The following is a 14,981-nucleotide window of genomic DNA, read 5'->3' on the forward strand; positions in this document are numbered from 1 at the left end:
AAGTATTTTTGAAATGGAATTTCATTTTTAAAGGGTGGAAGCATGTAGAGACAACCACTATTTTACTTTTATTTTTCTTATCTTTTTGGTTTGGAACTATGAGTTCATGTTAAGATTTGGACTTTAAACAGCAGCTTGTTTTAAAAGTGAAGAGATGAAAGACAGATGTTTTCAGTTCAGAACCTTTCTGAAAAGTAATGCAGCTTAATTATTCATCTAAGAACACTGCTGATGCACCGTCACTGAGTGGTTGCTATGCTCAAGATTGGCAATTGGTTGGACGTTAAGTTGGTCAATCAAGGAAGGACAAGGCTAACTAGCCAACCACCAAAATTATTGATTGAAAAGATAATAAATCACGATAGAATTGGTTCTTACTTGTTTGGCAGGGGGCAATGTGATTTTTGGAGACTTCTAGAGATGGTAGGTCTTTTTTAGATTGTCTACAGTGTGGAAACAGGCCCTTCGGCCCAACTAGCCACACCAACCCTCCGAAGAGTAACCCACCCAGACCCATTTCCTTCTGACTAACACTATGGGTAATTTAACATGACCAATTCACCTGACCTGCACATCTTTGGATTATGGGAGGAAACCTGAGCACCCAGAGGAAACCCACGCAGACATGAGGAGAACGCGCAAACTCTACACAGTCACCCAAGACTGGAATCAAACCTGGGACCCTGGTGCTGTGAGGCAGCAGTGCTAACCACTGAGCTACTGTGCCACCCCAATTGTTTTGCTCTTTCTCTAACTCGCTTTAGTTTGTCTCCAGTTATCAAATTGATGAATGTTCTGAGAAAAGAATCCCAGTCTTTAAGGGTTAAGTAAATATTTCTAGAAGTCCATTGAAACTGTTTGCATTAACAGGTGAATTTGGAATTCAAACCAGATATACAGTTTGATTTGCCTGTGAACAACCCATATTCCAAGAATTTTATGAAAGCCTGGTATCTATCACTTGAAACAGTTATTAAACTGACAAATTACAGTTCTTTTATTTCTTTTTAAAATTTGTCACTTAATTGTGTCTGTCTGTGTCTGAGTGGGGGGAGGTTATGACAAAAAAAAATTTACATCGTAGACATTAATTATATTATGCTGTTTATCTGTATTCTGCTAGAGTCACTTTGTTAATAGTAAATTGTTAATTTTTGTTTAAGCTAAAAACTTGGTGTCCAAGATATGTTAGTTGTAAAGTCTGGATAGGAACAATTGTGCAATTTTAATGCTATTCAATGTTTTAATTTCACTGTGTTGCAAATCCAGTGTAGTGAGGCTGATGTTGTTTGGCTTGCTATCCCTGGTCATAACAGGGACCAGTGTTCTGGTGAATCAGAAACTAAAGTTGTAGATTGGGCTTTAAATTACTTAGTAGCAGAGAGAATTTAGTAATAGGAAACAATGGCCTAGTGGTATTATTGCTGGACTGTTAATCCAGAGACTCGGGTAATGTTCTGGGGACCCGGTTTAAATCTTGCCACATCAGATGGTGGAATTTGAATTCAACAAATATCTGTTTTTTTTAAGAGTCTTAATGATGACTATGAATCCATTGTCAATTGTCAGGAAAAACCCATCTGGTTCACTAATGTCCTTTAGGGAAGGAAATCACCATCCTTACCTGGTCTGGCTTACAGGTGACTCCAGGCCCACAGCAATGTGGTTGATTCTTAACTACCCTCTGGGCAATTAGGGATGAGCAATAAATGCTGGCCCAGCCGGCAACACCCTCATCCCATGAATGCAGTACAGAGGTGCATCGATAGGAAGATGCAGAAATAGAAATAAATGAATATGTCTTGATAGCCATTGCAAAGATATGCTTGCAGGGTGACCAGAACTCAGAATTTGCTGTTCTGGAAGATTAGGCTAAAAGGAAAAGGAATTGGTGTACCTTTGCTTTAAAAAAAAAGGAAGATAGTGGTGTAGAGGTGAGTAATGATATATGCGCAATCGATCATAATATAAAATCAGTGGTTGAAGTAAGGATTAGCAAGGGAAAGGAGTCATTGGCGGCAGTCATCTATAGGTTCCATTGTCTCACAGTAGGATAATGTGGACTTGATAACTTTGAGCTAGTCAAAAAACTCTTGCTGTCATCCCAACTTATACCAAGTCCCACACAACCATCACCTTCCCTGGAGCATCGGAGGCTGAGGGGTGACCTTCTAGAGGTTTATAAAATCATGAGGGGCATGGATAGGATAAATAGACAAAGTATTTTCCCTGGGGTGGTATAGGTTTAGGGTGAGAGGGGAAAGATTTGAAAGAGAGCTAAGGGGCAACTATTTCACACAGAGGATGTTGAGTGTATGGAATAAGCTGCCAGAGGAAATGGTGGAGGATGGTACAACTGCAACATTTAAAAGGCCTCTGGCAAATGGGACTAGATTAGGTTAGGATATCTGGTTGGCATGGACAAGTTGGACCAAAGGGTCTGTTTCTATGCTGTACATCTCTATGACTCTATAATTGTCTAAAGTGAACTGGGGAAAAAGACTAAAAGGAAGATAAGTGGATGAACAATAACAGATATTTTAAGCAGATATTTCATACTGCTCAGCAAAATTTTATTCCAGTCAAAAAGAAGCATCTGATGAGAAGGGTGAATTACCTGTGGTTAACAAGTGCGGTCAATTAACAACTAAGGCAAAGTAGAGAAAATTAGTGGTAAGCAAGAGGATTGGAAATATTTTAGAAACTATCAGCAGATGACCAAAAAGCTAATAAAAACAGCAAAAATCAATTCTGAAAGCAAATTGGTAAGAAATATAAAGACAAGCAAAAGAGTTTGTATGGGTACATAAAAAGTGAATGCGGGACACTTAGAGAGCGTTTCTGAATAAGTGATAACTGGAGACAGTGAAACAACGAACACTTTGAATCAGTATTTTATGTTGGAGGGTAATGGAGGACACTGTAAACATTCCAAAGATATCAGATAAACAAGGTACTTCTGGAGGAAAAGATTTGTGACAGTCTCTACCATGAGGGACAAAGTATTTTACAAACAAATGGAACTGAAAGCAGGTGAGTCAACAGGTGACCTGGGTCCAAGGGCTTTAAAGAAACAGCCAGCAGAGATGGTGGTGGCATTGATCAAGATATTCTAGAGCTGATTGGATTCCAGGAGGGTTCCAGTGGATTGAAAACTTACAAATTTCAAGAAGGGAGGGTGACAGAAAGCAAGAAACTATTGGTCAGTTAGCCATCTACTGTGGAGAAAATGCTAGTGTCCATTATTAAAGGAGGAGTATCTGGACATTTGGAAAATCTCAGCACAATCACAATCATGGTTTTGGTGAAAGAAAATTATTTTTGACAAATTTTCTAGAGTTCTATAACAACAAGCAGAGTTGGTTATAATGTAACGTATTTGAATTTCAAAAATCATTTGATATGGTGCCACACAATAGGTTTCTTTATAAGATAGGTGTTGGGGGTAATAGATTATCATAGATTGAGGATTAGTTAATACATAGAAGGCAGAGAGTCAAGATTAATGGATCTTTTTCAGGTTGGAAAGATTATAGATAGTGGAATGCCACCAGGATTAGTCCTAGAGCCTCAATTATTTTAACATTTGTATCAATGACTTCTGGTAGGGGTAGAGTGTGAGAACCCAAATCACGGATGATACAAAAATTGGTGAGTACATACAGAATCTACAAAGTATTATAAAGATGTTAGGTTAGCTGGTCAATAATTCCCTCGTTTTTCTGTCTCATTTTTCTTCAATATTTGGAGTGCAGTGCACAATTTTCTAGTTGAAACAAAATGTCCCTGAACTGAGAGAACTTTGGAAGGTTAATGTTAAAGCACATGCAATGTTCTCACTTACTTTATTTTAAAACACCAATAATTATAAAGGAGAAATGGTGACAATCACTATAAAGTTCGAACTGTGCTCTTAAAGAGCTTCAATACCTTCCATCATGCTGTCTGGTTTGAAAGGTGGGATTGGAGGATGGATATTGAGTCCCTTCAGCTTCTTCCCAACTATCCCCACTGGCTCCACATCATCATATTCATTCTGTTCTTGTTGCAGACACCTGGAGACAAAGACAATCAGAGGAACCTTAGACTCCAATAATACATATCAGCCAACTGTAGAGAGAGAATCACAGTTAACATTTCAGGTCAGTGGCCTTCCATTAGCACTCAGAATAGGCTAGGAATAAGACGGCTCTTGCAGAGAGTCGGTCCAGACACTGAGCCCAATGGTCTCCTTCTGTGCAGTAACTGTTCAATACTCTGTAATTACAGGCCAAAATACTCAGTGTTTCTCGAGCCAGACAAAATGCCATCTGATATTTCTTTAACCAGGCCTCTCTAAATTGTACCATTACCAATCTGATCAGAAACATAGAAAGTAAGAGCAGGAGTAGATCATTCAGCCCATCAAACCTGCTCCGCCATTCAATATGATCACGTCAGATGCTAATGGACTTCCAAGTCCCACTCCAGAGATTTGAGCTTATTATCTAGGCTGACACTGCTGAGCCGTACAGTGCCATGCTGCGCTATCAGAAATGTCATCTTTTACCTGGACCATTCAACTGAGGCCCCGCCTGCCTGCTCCACTGTAAAAGACCTCAAAATATTTAAGGGTGTTAGAGACTTCTCTCTTGTTTCTTAGCAATATGTATTGATCAAGCAACCCCTAAAACAGATTATGTATCATTACCATCTTGCCGTTTGTGGGATCTTGCTGTGCACAAATTGACTGCCGCATTTCCATTGTTATTTCAAACTTAAACTACTTCATTGGCCAGAAGACTTTGGAACATGCTGTGACTGTGTAAGGCTTTATAGAAGCATATGAAAGTTATTGGCATTGAACGAGGCCATTCAGCCCATCATTTCTGCACTGGAAAAGTAAGTTTATCTTTTTCTTTCTAAAAAGTAAAGTGTGCTACATCCAAATGCATGAGGTACAAGGCAGTCGACACGAAAATGTAAACAAGAAACGTGTCCACATCTCAGAGACCACTTAACAAACTCCAAACTGTGAAAATCTGAATAGTGGTTTGGAAAACTTGGAAAAGTAATTCTGGAAGTTTTTAAACAGCCAACACTCCAATGTTCAGAAAGGGTCAGAAGCAAAATAATAATAGGAGTTAAAAGCCACCCTGTGTGATGGCTAAAGCAGGGGAGCTGACAATGTAAGGGAAATAATTCAAGTTCACAACTGGAATAAATATTATTACAATGCCTAAAGACATTTACCGGAATATCTTTAAAGAAAAGAATTGATGGTTGACCATGATGAGAAGTTCAGATGCCTTGATTTATTGTTTGGTTTGTTCATGGTGTGAAAGTATTGCTAACAGCTTCTGCATCGATTGCCCTTCCTTCATTTTCATCGAGAAGGTGGGTGTTTATGCGGTTCAGGGAACATCTCTGGGATGCACCAAACAACCCCATCGCTCTGTGACTATAACTTTAACTCCCCCTCCCACTCTGCCAAGGACATGCAAATCCTGGGCCTCTTCCACCGCCAAATCAAAGCCACCTGCCAACTGGAGGAAGAATGCCTCACCTTCTACCTCAGGACCCTACAACCACACGGCATCAACGTCAACTTCACCAGTTTCCTCATCTACCCTCCTCCTATCTCATCCCAGATCCAAACCATCCAACTCGGCACTGCCTTCTTGATCTGTCCTACCTGTCCATCTTTCTTCCCACCCATCTGCTCCACCCTCCCCACTGACCTATCACAATTACCTCCCACTTGCATCCACCTATTGCCTGCCCCCAACCCCGCCCCACACCCCTATTTATCTCTCAGCCCCCTGCCCCCTTCCCCCTCCACCTTCCTGGTGAAGGGCTTGTGCCCGAATCGTCGACTATCCTGCTTCTCTGATATTGCCTGACCTGCTCTTGTTACTAAGAGTCACTCTTTTCCTGACTGTATCGCTTTCCTTGCTGATAGTGGTTCTCCTGTAATGAAGCCCAAGAACACAGGGTGAATACTCACATGGGCTGTCTGTTATTTTTCACGATCTGTAGGTGGGCATTCTGAATATCTTCTGGAGACAGAGGTATGAACAGGTTATGAGCATGTGGCTGGACCGCTGGAGAAATGGGAAAATCCCAGACAATAGTCAGTCAGTTATTATTATATTAACGACATTAACAACAATAACAAAACACTTCACACTGACTAGCTGGGGGTATGACATGCTTTCATGAAGTAGGAAGGTAAAGAGTGTGACAGAAACCTTGCTTGAATAGATAGGTTTTGAGTTTGATTTTGACATTGGAGAGTTCCACAGAAGTGGAATCAAGAATTAGGTGTGGGAAAGGATGTAAGGTTTGAAGAGGTTGCAGGATAAAGTGGGTGAACCAGGAAGAGATCTAAACATGGAAAATTTAATTTAAAAAGTTGGGAATCAGAAATCAGTTGTGAGATCATACATCAAAGCCCCCCCCCCCCCCCCCCCCCCCCCCCGAACCCCACCGTCACTACAAGCTTCACTTTGGGATGAGATTTAGTTTCAGTTTTTCATTTGCTGCCCCACACATATAGCCGGTAATTTGGGGGTCACCATTAGCATATTGAGTGACAATTTGTATTTTGTGACCCACAGAGTTTTCATTGAGTTGGACAGGTCTTGGAAACCTTTGGAAAACTTCTCAGAGTTTGGAAATCTTGCTGGGAAGCCTCATGGTGAGATGTTGCCAGGATTGAGGGTTCGAGCTATAGGGAGAGGCTGAACAGGCTGGGGCTGTTTTTCCTGAAGCGTTGGAGGCTGGGGGAAGACCTTTATAGAGGCTTATAAAATCATGAGGGGCATGGAGAGGGTAAATAGACAAAGTCTTTTCCCTGGGGTGGGGAAGTCCAGAACTAGAGGTCATAGGTTCAGAGTCAGAGGGGAAAGATATAAAAGGGACCCAAGGGGCAACTTTTTCAGGCAGAAGGTGGTACATGTATGGAATGAGCTGCCAAAGGAAGTGGTGGAGGCTGGTACAATCACAACATTTAAAAGGCATGTGGATGGATATATGAATAGGAAGGGTTTGGAGGGATATGGGCCAAGTGCTGGCCAATGGGATTAGGTTAGGATATCTGGTCGGCATGGATGAGTGGATCGAAGGATCTGTTTCCATGCTGTACATCTTTATGACTCTATCTTTCCTTCCATGATGATTTCTTTGGACCAATGTCCTCCCCCTACTGAATGGATCCTTTCACCATATCCAGTGTTCTCAATCCAGCCGGATTCTTATCCTCTCTTGAACCTTTCATTGAGAACTTTGGTGTGACATTGTCCATCTTGTAGGAACAAAATCACATCAGAATACGATTAGGCCATTCAGTCCACCGAGCCTACTCTACCATTCAATAAGGTCATTGTTGATTGAATACTTGAATGCCTTTTACTCACCACATCATCATTATCCTGTTTTCCACTCATAATCAGAAATCTATCAATCTCCACATTTAAACATACTCAAAGACTGAGCTTCTACAGTCCTCCGTGGTACTGAAATCCAAAGGTTGTTCTTATCTCTGACTTAAGTGGCATTATTCCCCTTTCTAAATTGTGCCCCCTGGTTCTCGATTCCCAAATCAGGGCATATATATTACCTGTATCTACTATGTCAATCTGCTTCAGTATTTTGTAGGTTCCAATGAGATTGCCGCTCATTCTTTGAGACTCTAGATAATATAGGCTCCATTTGCCCAAACCTTCTTCATTAGACAGCCCCACCATCCTGGGAACAAGTCTGGTGAATCCTTTTTATGCTCCCTTTGTGACAATAATATCTTTCCTGAGATAAGGAGACCAGTAATGTACCAGGTATGGTCGAACCAATCTCCTATACAAGTCTCAAATTCTTTGCTGTCCTTGACCACTCTCTAACGTGGAGCCCTCTGAACCTGCTGCATACTCTGTTCTCTCAGGTTTAAGCTTTAGACTGTTATCAAGCCTTCTGATAAAGAGGATGCCGTTCTGTCTGGCAAACTGAGTTCCATGTGGCAGAGATTGAACATCTTCTCTCCAATATTTGCTCTTATCTCCATTGTTTCCCAAACAGTCTTATTGTTGTTATAGTCTTAACCTTATTATAATCTTAAGCTTATTGTTTCTGGTGATTTTCCCCTATTGGGGCAATTTGGGTATGACATGAGGTAACCCATAAATCCACTTGAATTTTCAGCTGGGATTAGAGTGAGCTAGAGAGTTTTAAGTAACTTTTATAAATCATTTTAAGACTCATTTTTAAATTACTAGTGAGTTTAAAAGAAAAGTTAGTTAAACCGTATAAACACACTTGGATGCTGATGCAACAGACAGGCAGAGTTTCCGTGAAAATGCAACGTCTCTGAACCAGCATCAACCCTGAGGCCTTATTTGGAAATTGATAGTGAGGATGACCCCTGTACTACACAAAGGAAAACAAAGCAGAGGAGTTTACTCACAGATGGGAATGAAGAACTCGCTTTAGTGGGAAGATAGGGAGTGGTGAGACCAGGGGTAACAAGCGCCTTGCCACTTTTAGAATGTGTGATAAACAAAGTGTTTGTGTAAAACAGACCGCTTCAGAATTCAACTAGTGTAGTGTCTCCGTGACTTGCAATATATAAACTTTGCTGAATCCTAGTTGAGTTAGAGTGCTCCCTTCGATTCCTTTCTAAAGTGGACTTTCCTGAAATTGATTCATTTAAGCGATTGCTGACCGGTACCCCTCGGCTCCTGAGATTATTTCATAAGATAATCGACCACAACAGCTTCCTGCTTCATAGTTATCCAACATCATGTAGTTCCTTTCTTCCTCCGTCCCAAAATGCATGAACAAGACTGCCCTGGTGGACCAGTCCTTTCAGCCTGCTGTTGGCCCACTGAATTGCTTTCTTCCTATCTTGACTCAATATTTTCTCCTCTATCCAGTCTCTCCCCATCTACTTCTGTGATATTTCTGATGTTCTCCATTAATTTCCTGACCCTACCATATCTTCTTCACCATGGACCTTTTAAAAGAGAGGAAGATGTATTTGTTATTGGCACCATGATAGAGATAGCAGAAATAGAGGGAAATGATCTTTTAAATATGGAGTCTGGTGGGAAGGAAGGTAAACAGAAGGAAAATGCTACCTTCATTCCAAGAGGGAGGAGAAGTGGGGAGGACAGAAGGGAGAGAAATATGATAGACGTGGTTGAAGGCCTTGTTGATACAGCTGGAGGGAATCCCCAGTAGAGCAAAAGGAGAACCATACAGAAAAATAGCTTGGAAGGTAGCATCATCAAACAGATGCAAAGGAGAAACTGGGAGAATGGAATGGTGTCCTCCCATTTATTACAACCAAGATCAGAGGCTCGTCACACTACTGCACGGATGCTTTAGGCTCTCTGCTCCGTAACCAAATGCCTGTCAGTGTGACGGAATTGCTTTAAGTCAATTGCTCAATATGCCTGAAGTAGCACTTTAGGAGTCAAGAGCAAGGGATGTCCAAAGTTTAAGATAAATGAGAGGTCAGGTTAGGAGGATTATGCAGAGGAAGTGGGAGAATGGAGAAGAGGGTGAAGTAGAGGAATGAAAGGAAGTGGAGAGGAGGACAGGAGATGGATAACAGAGATGAGGAAACAGGAATGGGTTAATGGCTCCCCAACAATAACCATAGTAATCTACTACCTTCCATATAATAATCTGTTTCAATTAAAATGTTAAATGTACATTATTCATAATGTACATGGCAAACTAAGATAGAAAGTACAGAAGAAAATCAGCAGGTCCTCTGCAGACAGGAAAACAGTTAACGTTTTGAGTCCAGTGATGACCCATCGACAGAGCTGGAACTTCTTTTCCCTCTACAGATGAGGGGTAGACCTGCTGAGTTTCTCCAGCACTTTCTGATCTTGTTACAAATTTCCAGCATCTGGAGTTTTTTTTTTCTCTATTGTACAATGACAAACTGTCTTTCTCTATGACATTAATCATTTCATTCACAGTTATTGGACAGTTATGTGGTTCATACCTAGTGGTAGCACCGATGATGTAACAGACCGAGTTTCTGTCTCTCTCTGGTACTTCTGTAGGTTGACTCTAGGTGGACGCCGTGGTTTCACTGGCATTGGCCCAGTCATGGATGGGAGAGTTCTTTGTTTGGGGATAAGATCTTTGTCCGCAGTTTCTTTCCTCTGACTCACCGGATATCTGACCCCAGGCACCTGGTAATTCTTCCAGTTTCCTGAGCTAGCAGGCTGTAACTTTAGCATTAGGTTTTGCCGCAAGGCCTCAGTCTTGCTGCTAGGCCCTGGTGCAGAGTCTTGGCATGGCCACGGTGTGTCAGGAAATCCCTGGTGGCCTCCAGTGTTAGTGAGAAGAGGAATAGATCCCACAGTGCAAATGCTGCTATGTTCCTTCTCAGTCTGCGGAGCCTTTGAGACATCAGATAAAAATTTCAAAGCCACTTGACTTCTCATTCCTGGTTTGAAGCCTGAGGTTGGTTTACGGTCTTCCTGTTTGAAGGCATTGATGTTACTGTCCAGTCTGAGAGGAAGCCCTCCCTTAGTTATGGCTTTGGGTGACAGGCTTTCGCTGAAAGTAGACTGAGTTGTGACTGGAACAGCAGAACCCTGCTTGCGATGCACATCACTGTCAAGTACCTTGGGGTTAAACTTTGCCATGAAGCCGCTGAACTCTTCTTTCTCTGACTGAGGCACATAGACAAACAAACTCTCTCAAACTCACCCGGCTCTCCTCCAGAAATGATCTATATGTGTTTGAGAACAAAAGACAAAGATAACGTGTGAAATGTCTTGCAGTTCAACCAACCACAAAATGCAATCCGCATTCTTCACAGTGGCCTGTGATGCAGTTACGATAAACATAACCACAGGCTGTGAGCCTTATCACGGCCATTGACATTTAACAATATATATGGGTCAAGTTGTGGTAATGGTTAGTTAATCCAAGGAACCCAAACTAAACCAGCAATTCAGACAGTTACAATCTACTGTTAAAGCATTCAAAGGAAATATATTTATTATTAAAATGAAGAAAACAAGATTTGCATTTCGCAGTGTCTTTCATAACCTTAGGACATCCATATGTTGTACAGCCGATGGAGGACAAGTGTAGATACTGCTGTATTTCAGAAAAGACAAGAAAAATATGCTTGGAAGTGAGAAAACAGTTGAAATGGTCGGTTTGAGCCCTGAAGTGGGAAGTGTAAAACCGAGACTAAACTGAGCTTTCTCAAATTGGAACAGTTTGTTTGATGTATGAAGTTGGAGTTAAGAGAATTGATTGTAATTTTGTTCATTTAGAATGGTGCTAAAGCTTAAACCAGCAGCAACAACAAAATGCATGGTGGCTCAGTGGTTATCATTGCTGCCTCACAGCACTAGGGACTCCGGTTCAATTCCAACCTTAGCAAACTGTCTGTGTGGAATTTGCATATTTCCCCCTGTGTCTGCGTGAGTTTCTACCAGGTGCTCCCACAGTCCAAAGATGTGCACATTAGGTGGATTGGCCATACTAAATTGTCTGTGGTGTCCAGGGTAAATGTGGGATTACAAGGATAAGTAGGAGGCTGGATCTGGGTGAGATGCTTTTTGAGATTTGATGTGGACTCGATGGACTTTCTGCACAGCAGGGATTCTGTGATTCTAACACAAACCACAAGGACAAGAAATCACACTTGTCTAATTTATTCCAACCTGCCTTGTTGTAATGGGGGTTATGGCCACAACCAGAAAAAAAACATCAGTGAGCTGCATTAGCAGCAAAGATCACAATTTCCAAATTTATCCACACAATGATAATTCATTATCAAGGGCTTTAATAGTTTTCAATTTTAAAAAATTCACTTAGAAGATCATATGCAAAGGCTGTAGCTTTTTTTATTTTTCTGTATTTTCGGATTATGTTCTCAAATTGACATAGAACTGTATTAAAAACTAAAAACTGTGGAAGGCACTGATGCACCTTCTAAAAACAAGCTACCAGAATTTTTTAAGATTAGCTGCTACCACAGAGGCGTCCCAAAGTTTTTGAAAGACATAGACATAGTAGGAACGGTAAAAAGAAGAATAAATGTAGGTCCGATCAGAGAGCAAAAAGGGAATAGAAACATGGAGGCAGGGGCATGGTAGAGGCGTTAAATGAATACTTTGCATCTGTCTTTATTTAAAAAAAAGGATGCTGCTCAGGCCATGGTGACAGAACTGGAAACTTTGATCAGAGATGTTAAGAAAGAAATCTTGGTTCAATTTAAAGTTGACAAGGCACTGAGACTGGATGAGATGCATGCAAAGATCTTGAAGGAAATGAGGGTATGAAGGTACAAAATGCAGGGGCACTGGCCGCATTCTTTCCATCTTCCCTAGACTTGGGGAATATGTCAGAGACTGGAGAACTGCCAACACTGTGGCCTTGTTTAAGAAGGGTGGTAAGGATATTCCTAGTAATATAGACCTATCTGTTTATTCGTGGTGATGGGGAAACCTTGAGAAATAATTATTTCAGATAGAATTAATAATCACATGGAAAAAGGTAGGTAGATTAGGAAGCATAACACAGATGTCTAAAGGGGAAATCTTGTTTAATAACTTGCTGGAGTTTCCGAAGGAGATAATGGAAGTTCTCGATGAGGTTAACACTGTTGGTATGGTGTACCAGCAGGGGTCTGATACAGTGCCACACAATAGACTTGTGAGCAAAGTTATAGTTCCTGGTTCAAAAGGGACAGTAGCAACATGGTTACAAAATTAGCAGAGTGACAGGAAACCAAGAGTAAATATCAATGGATATTCATTGGCTAGAGGAAGGTTGTACTGGAGTTTCCAAGGAATTGATATTTGACCCTTGCTTTTTCTGATATAGATGAGTGATCTGGATCTTGGTGTGCAGGGGACAATTTGAAAATTTGTAGATGATACGAAATTTGGAAGAATTGTCAACTATAAGCTGACTAGTGTATTCAGGCACCCAGGTCTGCTTCTGCATCCATATTTCCCAAAATATAACCATTTAAATAATACGGTTTGGTGTGAAAAATAGAAAGAAAGAGTATGTTTCACATTTAGATGTTCTATTACATCTACCATGTGTTTGCTCACTCACTCACTTTGTCCAAATCACCTTAAAGCTCATTGCATCCTCTCACAACTCTCAATTCTATTTAGTTTTGTCATCAGCAAACTTGGAAATATTGCATTTGGTTCCCTCATCCAGATCATTGATATATATCATGAATAGCTGGGGCCCCTAGCACTGATCTCAAGCACCAGTGCCACTATCATTGCCAGCCACTCAGGAAAAAAAACATTATTCTCACTCTTTGTCTCCTATCTGTCAAACAATTCTCAATTTATGCTGATCTATTACACCCATACCATGTGTTTTAATTTTTACCCCAACTCTTTTATGTGGAGCCTTATCAAAGCCGCCTTCAGATCCAAATACACATCATCCACTGATTCCCCTCTAACTATTCTACTAGTTACATCCTCAAAGCACTCAGTAAATTTGTTAAACATCATTTTTCCTTCATGCTGGCTTTGTTCTGTTCGATTTAATATTGTCTATGTTCTGTTATCACATCTTTTCCCACTAGTGATGTTGACTACCGAGTTAGCAAAAATAAATCTCCGTAAGGAGGAAAGATTCTGAGGGATAAATCAACCAAGGGAGTTAAGGAGAATATTAAGTTGAAAGGAAAAACACATCAGGAGGCAAGAGCCAGTGATAGTCCTGACAACTGGGATGTGTAGACTCCAGTAAAGGAGGACTCAAAAGATTATAAAGACAAAAAAAAACTATGAAGACAAACTAGGAAGGAATATAAAAACTGACACAAGGAGCTTCTTTAAATATATATAAAAAAAGAGCGAGTCAAAGAAAAGAAATGAATTTGGGAGATGGTTGTGGGGAACAAGGAAATGGCAGAAGAGTTAAACAGATAATTTGCACCAATCTTTACAATGAAAAGTACTTCAAACATCGCAGTAATACTAAAAATATGGGGGAAGAATTGAGAACCCAGGGGACAGGGATCATTGATCTTCCTTCTCAGTTTTTCCCTCCGTCCATAACACCAATTTTTTTTGTGTGTGCCTATCTGTATGACAGTATAGGTGGAGTTTTATAAGAGGGTTGAAAAAGTGCATTTATAATTGTTTGTGTGTACCTAGAATTTTTGTTTGTAATAAATCATTTTCTTGTTAAGTACAGAAATGTGGTCAGTGAAGTATGTTAACCTGGGTTGAAAAATTGGGTAATTTTGCATACTTTTATAAAACATTTTACTTCTTCACAACTCCAGGCTTAATTTCCCGTGTGGCATGATGGGTATAAACTGGAAGAAAAAAGGAAGGACAGAGACTTTGTATCTCAAACATTATGGTAAATGACAGAAAGCAGGAATAGGGCACCTTTATTCCTGATGAAGGGCTTTTGCCCGAAACGTCAATTTTGCTGCTCCTCAGATGCTGCCTGAACTTCTGTGCTTTTCCAGCACCACTAATCCAAAAACAGAATTTTAATTGCTGAGTTTGGGTGTAAACATGTGGTTAACTCTTTTAGTTTTACCAGAATCTGTTTTGAGGTGAAATGAAAACCCTTGTGGAGCTGTAAGCTCGCATTTAAACCATCAAGCAAACAATTAATTGTAGCTTCAATCCAGGATTTTGGCTTTCGTCAGGGTCAGCAAAATGACAGTATAGCAGGGAGTCACTGAGCAATAAAACAGCAAAACCCTGCTTTGTTTCTGCAAAAGTTCAAGCACTTGCTCTGAATGTGTACTTTCTCTGCTTTATAGGGGATCTTCCAATGTTTTGGAAGTAATTCCACCTATTATTGCTTTTCTGCAACATTTGAGCGACCTGTGCAGCTATCATGTGGATCTTGAATGAGGAACAACAGCAGAAGCCAAATATTTATCCTTGTTATATTTACAATAGTGTTTTGTTTGTGTTTAAAACATTCACGACTTTAAGATGTTATGTCATTGTGGTCAGCTC

At 40.5% G+C, this 14,981-nt stretch overlaps 1 protein-coding gene across 1 annotated transcript in view; it reads right to left on the minus strand.

Annotated features, from left to right (window-relative positions):
- The window catches only part of LOC140494493 (uncharacterized), a 33,329-nt gene extending 18,830 nt beyond the window's left edge, over positions 1–14,499 (minus strand). The window contains exons 1-4 of the mRNA XM_072593733.1: positions 14,394–14,499; positions 9,992–10,729; positions 5,987–6,083; positions 3,931–4,055 (exon numbers count right to left, since the gene is read on the minus strand). Coding sequence (XP_072449834.1) covers positions 3,931–4,055; positions 5,987–6,083; positions 9,992–10,643 — 874 coding nt within the window. The 5' untranslated portion in view covers positions 10,644–10,729; positions 14,394–14,499. The remainder of the gene's footprint in view (positions 1–3,930; positions 4,056–5,986; positions 6,084–9,991; positions 10,730–14,393) is intronic.
- Between the last annotated feature and the right edge of the window lie 482 nt (positions 14,500–14,981).

This window comes from Chiloscyllium punctatum, chromosome 24 (genome assembly GCF_047496795.1).
Source record: "Chiloscyllium punctatum isolate Juve2018m chromosome 24, sChiPun1.3, whole genome shotgun sequence".
Taxonomy (NCBI): domain Eukaryota; kingdom Metazoa; phylum Chordata; class Chondrichthyes; order Orectolobiformes; family Hemiscylliidae; genus Chiloscyllium; species Chiloscyllium punctatum.